This window comes from Mastigoproctus giganteus, chromosome 10, assembly GCF_048544385.1.
Source record: "Mastigoproctus giganteus isolate SK-2022 chromosome 10, ASM4854438v1, whole genome shotgun sequence".
NCBI classification, from domain to species: Eukaryota; Metazoa; Arthropoda; class Arachnida; order Uropygi; family Thelyphonidae; genus Mastigoproctus; species Mastigoproctus giganteus.
The window spans coordinates 184352738-184359604 of record NC_143584.1 but is presented as its reverse complement, the minus strand read 5'-3'; the positions used below and the strand labels follow the sequence as shown (position 1 = coordinate 184359604).

Below are 6867 nucleotides of genomic sequence, written 5' to 3'. Positions count from 1 at the left end.
ACTTTTTTTTCCAGGGAGCTTTTATTATTGTGTTTTTGTTCTTTATTTAGCTTCATTGACATCATTACTAACTTAAATTTATTATATTCTTTTATACATTACTCTAAGGCAAGTTTGTTTTTAGAATAGCTTCGGTTGTATTGGTAATACACTTAACCTGTTTTGGAACATTGCATTTTTATACATTATAAACATTATAGTGAAAACTTAAATGATTGATTCTTTATTATATAGCACTACTTTTGGGAAACAGCTTTTCTCTAGGGCAATTACTAATACGGTAATACCCTTCATCATGGATCCTGCTTTTGTGGTATGTGTTGATTACTTCATTTTCATGTTGGAAGACTGCTGCACAAATTGGAGCAGTGTGGCATTGGAGGCAAATTGCTGCTATGGATAAGGGGATGGTTGAGTGGTAGAAGACAGAGAGTGGTAATCAATGGACACTGCTCAACGTGGACTAATGTTATTAGTGGAGTTCCTCAAGGTTCAGTGTTGGGTCCATTGTTGTTTTCGGTGTTTATGAATGATATTGATGATGGGATATCAAGTTTAATGTCTAAGTTTGCAGATGATACAAAGGTTGGCAGGGTCGTTAAGGACACTACTGACGCTATGCTGCTGCAACAGGATCTGGAAAGGTTGAACAGATGGGCTGAGAGGTGGCAAATGAAGTTTAACATTGACAAATGTAAAGTACTACATATGGGTAACAGTAACCCCAGAGCAATGTATCAACTCTGCGGTACTACACTGACAGTGGTGGAGAACGAAAAGGACCTGGGGGTAATTGTGCAGGCAGATATGAAGTTCTCTGAGCAGTGCAGACGAGCTGCAAGAGTAGCTCATGGTGTCTTGTCAATGATATACAGGAATTTTTCTAGCAGGGATAAGGAGGTGATTATTCCCTTGTATAAGGCAATGGTTAGGCCACATCTTGAGTACTGTATACAGGTCTGGAGGCCTCATTTCAAGAAGGATGTAGAGCTGCTGGAACGGGTACAGAGAAGGGCAACAAGATTAGTAAATGGAACAAAAGGTTGCTCTTACGAAGAAAGGCTTAAGTTTTGCAAATTACAGAGTCTGGAGACTAGGCACCGGCGAGGTGATCTGATAGAGGTGTATAAGGCTTTGAATGGTTTGAGCATGCTCAATGCCAATGGGATTCTTCATCTTTCTCAGAATAATCACCTCAGAGGGCATAAATTCAAATTGAGGAAGGACGGATGTCGGATAGATGTGCGGAAATTTGCCTTTGGCCAGCGGGTGGTTGGTTGGTGGAACCGACTTCCATCACTTGTTGTTGAAGTTGATAGCCTAAACAAATTTAAAGCTCAACTGGACAGGTATTTCGAACGAACGGAGGGGTGAAATGGGAGAGGGTTTTTTTTTTTTTTTTGGCTGATGCTGAATAAGCTTGCTTTCTTGCATCATATGCCTCTACTAATGCTAATGCTAATGCTAATGTTCCTTCATTTTCTGAATCTCAATTCGCCTCTTCTGTTGAGGGCACTGAAAGTGACAGCTCACTCTTATTGAAAAAGGATTTAGATAAATGCAAAAATATTTTTATACATAAATTAATTAATTTATGTTTGTTGTTCTTTTTTTGGGTGTGGGAGGGACTGAAAACTTTTCCATTCTCCCATACTGAGTGGAAAAGGCCTGGGTTCGAATACTGTCAATGGCGCGAGGAATTTTTATGGGCATTTTTCACAACCTGGCTCAGTTAGAAGGTTTGATTTTTAATGGCACATGGAAAATTTAGGGAATAACGCACCACCTCATTTCAGGATAGATAACGACTTGCTTGAAAGGGTACAAAGAAGGGAAATAAGAATGGTTATGATAGCGAAGAGATATTCTTTCAGAAAGGAACTCCATTTTTGTAAGCAACAAAATTTGTAAACCAGGAATTTGCATGGGAAAACTCGATTGAACTTTAAGGGCTTAAAACTGTTGAGCAAACTTAATGATGTGATGTGTTAACAAGCGTAAACGTAATGTTTACGCTTGTTATGATGACACAAAGAAGGAGACATAGATTCAAATTAAAGAAAATTAATTGTATATGGGATATAAAAAAATTTTCTTTAGCCAAAGAGTAATTAGCTATTCGAACAAGTTGCCACTAAGGTTTGTCAGAGGGCTAATGAAGACTGAAAGGGGGAGTTAGAAAGTCACAAATAAGTAAGTAAAAAAAAGAAACGAAAGACAAACAGGAAACTGACTCTGAATTACTTATTTTTTAACATAATCAAAAGCACTTGTCCCACATCTTTTTCAAGTGCTGAAAATCCTGTGCCTAAAAAGTTATTAATTATTCTTATAATCACTGATACATAATTTTCAACTTCCACTGTATTTTATCATAAACCAGTGTTCTCGAGATATAGCAATTTAATTTATTCCTATTGTTATTATTCGATAAAATTCATAACTAGTTAATCTATTCCCGGATTTAGTCTGAAAAGTGAAAAGGAAAGGAATAAAAAAAACTTCCATTCTTTTTTTGATAGATAAACTGTGAATCTACAAATTTGATGTAAGTTCCATTTCAAACATTCACTAAATATACCTAAAGTGAACTAACCTTAGCTTATAGGATTCTCAAGATTACTCAAGGCGTGGCTCTGTTAGTCGGTCTCAAGTGAGGATAGCATAGTTTTTTCTCCCAGAAATAGTTTTCCGTCCACTAAACAGGCAAATCGACCACAGAACACACGCAATTTACATATTATATACGGCGCAATTCGGCCTAAGTTGCTGATGCGCCTGAAACCCTACCACAACATTACTCAACGTCGATTACCTGCATATTTTGCATCATTAATAGCCTTTTACAATAAAATGAATTATGTTGAATTAATTTGATTATCTTTTTGCGATTAAGCTCGTGTAAGCAGTTACTTTAACTCGCAATATTTATTACGGTTATTACACCATTTTTTTAGGCCTTCGCGTTTACCCAGTGGTTAAACAGCTGCCATACACCGGCATAAAAAAGGCATAGGTTTGAATCCCCTCAAGAGCGGAGGAACGTTATGGTTTCTTTTGTGTTGTAGAACCACACAGTCTCGAGAGAAGGTTTAATGGCTTTTCTTTCCGGAAACTCGAATATTATTGATATTATACTGTATATCGACACCTCATCGCTTTAGCTGTCTTGGTGCTAAGTAGTGTTTCAAGCATCATTTTTTGATATTTTTACCACCTCTTCAGTAATCTGTGTGCAGCTATTTTTAGGGTCTGTAAATTTATAAATTCGCCCCTAGTGAAGGGTCCATTGTACTGTAGAATAATGCACTCTTCGCTAGATTAGCATAAATACGCTCTGTAGCATATTTATGCAAATCTTGGCAAATGAATTGTAATCCTTATACACTGTCTTGCCTCTTATTAAAGTAATAAAGTGGGCACGCAGCGTATTAGGACTGCAAGAGCATTTTCTTTTGCTCCTACAATTTTAAGGGTAGGTGTGGAAATTACTTTTATAACGGAACTTATGGTCACCCCTTCACAAGTTGATAGAAAAAGTGCGTTAGGTATGTACAAGGAAGGCTACGAAGGGTCAGCATATATTTTTTTTTCTGTAATTGCGTGTATTCTTCTATCTGTTTGCTGTTTGCTGGACTGAAAACCCAAGTTTTCGGGAGTTAAAACCATGCAACCCTCGCGTGAGACCCATCGACTTAGCCACCCAGTAGAAAAAAAGTCCATAAAAATTCCTCGCTTCATTGAAGGGATTCGAATCCAGGCCTTTTCCAATTGGCGTAGGAGGATGGAAACCTTGCAAACCCTATCGTCACAAATAAGAACCACAAAAATAAAGTAAAACGTAAATAATAAAAAATAAAATGCTGGAATGCTATTCGAAAATAATACGATGATTTGAAGAAAAATATAATTTATCGGAATAAAAAGACAGCAAGCTTACGTTATTAGTCAGGAAGAAACTTTTGTTTCCTTACAACTCCATTTACCTCTTAGGATATATTTCAGCAAAGTCATAAGCATTCTTTATGAAGCATTTAAGTTACTTGGCGATCCATTAGTTATAATCGATTATCTTTTCTTTTAAGAGAATACAGAGACAAGACGTTCATCATGTTGTTTTCTGGAAGCATGTTAGCTACTTTTCTAGACAGCAGAAGGCATAGTAATGCAATAATATTGATTATTTCTTTCATAAGCTCATTTATCTGTAGAATAGATATCCTTTATAATATGACGTAAATAAGTTGAAGAGACGAATTTACAATGACTTATAATGCTATTTGAATATACATTATCATCAAATCGAAATATGAGAATAAAGTTCTACATTAAAGATTCAATATAGTCGTAACTTTAGTATTCCCAAATTACTCGAGATGTACTGAGAGCCTTTGCATGACAGTTTTAACTGTTTTCAGATATACCACAAAAATGAAACAAAAACGATGTTATTTATAACCAAAGAACACATTAACTATATGCACCAAGTATGTAATGAAATCTGAAACTTTTATCTTAGTAATTCGAAGTTGTTTTCCGAATGCAATTGTATAAACCATCTCTGCAAAAGAATAAGGCACCAGAGAGAAATGGAATATGGGCTTGGGCCTGCTCCGTCCCAATAATGTGTTAAACAGATGGATGTTAGATTCTAAGATGAAAAGTCTCTTATGAGAATATATATATTTAATGCTTGCAATTTAACAACAGATTACTTGCACTTAATACCAGTTAACTTTAAGCAATAAAGGCAATTTGCCTTAAAGCATTAACAGATTTTTATATACAGGGTCGTAAATTTTATTGTCATTTAAGTATTCTTTCAGCCTCATTCAGTATAGCCACCTGTATATGATTGTGCTAGTAGTTTGTTATTCCTTACGATGCGAATTTATTTTTGTATTTTTATTCAGTTTTTATTATTTTTTTTAATATACAAGGGCTATCTTAAACGTTAGTTGTAATAAGGAAGCGAAACTGTTGTTCTTTTGAATTTATTTTCTTCACTTACTACTGTATTATAATATTGTTATGAAATCATGCACTTCGTGTTGTGAAATCATGAAATCATGTATGAAATCAAACAGAAACATTTCACACAGCAGACGATTGCAGAGTCATACGATATTAAAATTTTGCACAGCACAATAACGCCACAGTTTAAGTAGTCAATGTTTAATTTTTACATTCCATAACTCTATTTACATTACAGCTCATGTTACATTCCATGAACAAAATGTTTCTGTTGATTATTATTATTATTATTGGCCATTTGGTTCAAGGAAGCCTGAGCCTTATGTTGAACCAGCCAAAAAAAAAAAAAATCTGACTTACCCTGAAGAGAGAGAGTAGAAGGTAATCACCAAGAGAGAGAAGAATGATGATATCCAGCTCAGGACCCTGGGTGTGCCAAGTCCATACTCACCAGATGTAAGCCCCTGGGGTTAGGTAAATATAGTAGCAATTATTGATATTTTCCAAATTATTTTTTTGATTACTTGCTTTAGAAATCAGAATTATTATTTATAACATAATATAATTATAATTATTTTATGCTATTTAATAATTATATTACTTGATAAAACAAGAAGCTATTAAATAATATAATTTAAAACGTCGTTAAGGTTATGGATGATCGTTCTTCCGTTATGAGTTGTAGCATCGCTGTTCAATACATCTTCATGTGACCCACTTTTATTCATACAGTCTTGGGTAGCACAGTTTGTAGAATCGCCATCCTCCCCACACCGGGTAGAAAACACTTAACTTCCAGCCCCGTCGTTGCGAAAAACCATGCTACCCTCGCCCATTTTATGGGCGAGGGTAGCATGGTTTTTCTCCTGGAAACTCTGGTTTTTCGTTCAGCAAACAGAAAATCGACCACAGAACACATGCAATTTACAGACAATATTCGCGGAGCAAAATGGCCTTAGTCACTGATGCTCCTAAAATCCTACAACAAAAACTTTTATTCACCCCGGATTTACTAGGCCCAGGAATCAAAGAGGAAACTCAACGATGAATTTTTCACCATTTATTTATTGTTATTTTTATATTGTTAAAGAATATCTGAACTGTTCCTATTCCCATTTAGCTTTTATTTCAGAATTATTGTCTCTCGTTCCCCTCTTCTGTTCACAACTGTCTTCGTTGCGCGATTAACAACAGATAAGCGGATCGTGTTGCCCACTATCTGTTATTCCTTTTGTCATGGCACATTTTGGAACTCATGATAAATGCTTTAGAGGTCGGCTGTCTAGCAAGACTTAAATGTCTGCTTAGACGATCAATGATCGCAAAACCACTTTTACTAGTAATGGGGAGGAGCCTAATGCGATGTAACAAAATCGGTTATTTGATTCGATACAAACTTCAGTGACCCAAGAGTATTCCAAACTAGTCCATTTTCATTGCTGTCGCATCCTCCGTGCTCAGTATACCCAGAAAGAAATTATTCCAGAGGATAGTTAACAGTGGTTCTATTAAACCTTGCCTTTTTCCTATCCCTTGGCCTTAAACATTTCCAAACTCGAACTCAATTTGATTCAGTAAGTTGATTGTTTGTATTAGCGTAAAAATTTGTATAATTTTGATATTTATTTCTATCTTATTTTATTACGTTATTATAATTTAATGAGATAAAAAAAATTATTCATTGAACAATAATGAATAATTTTTTCAATAGAAACGTAATGGACTTAGTCAACTTTCTCATTCTGATTTCGAACTTGCAGCCCATTTCTTTCACGCGTACTCACAGTTTGCAAGGTCTTTCATAAATTCGTTTTCGCGTACTTAGGTTTTGGTCTATCTGTTCATATTAGTTGAACTGCTGATTAAGAAATTCTGAAACAAGGAATCTCTAGA

General features: G+C 35.4%; 1 protein-coding gene across 1 annotated transcript in view; it reads left to right on the top strand.

The window, feature by feature from the left end:
* Positions 1 to 295: 295 nt before the first annotated feature.
* The window catches only part of LOC150079617 (putative glutamate receptor), a 31116-nt gene continuing 24544 nt past the window's right edge, over positions 296 to 6867 (top strand). Inside the window, exon 1 of the mRNA XM_090383137.1 lies at positions 296 to 313. Within this exon, the coding sequence (XP_090239263.1) occupies positions 296 to 313 (18 nt within the window). The remainder of the gene's footprint in view (positions 314 to 6867) is intronic.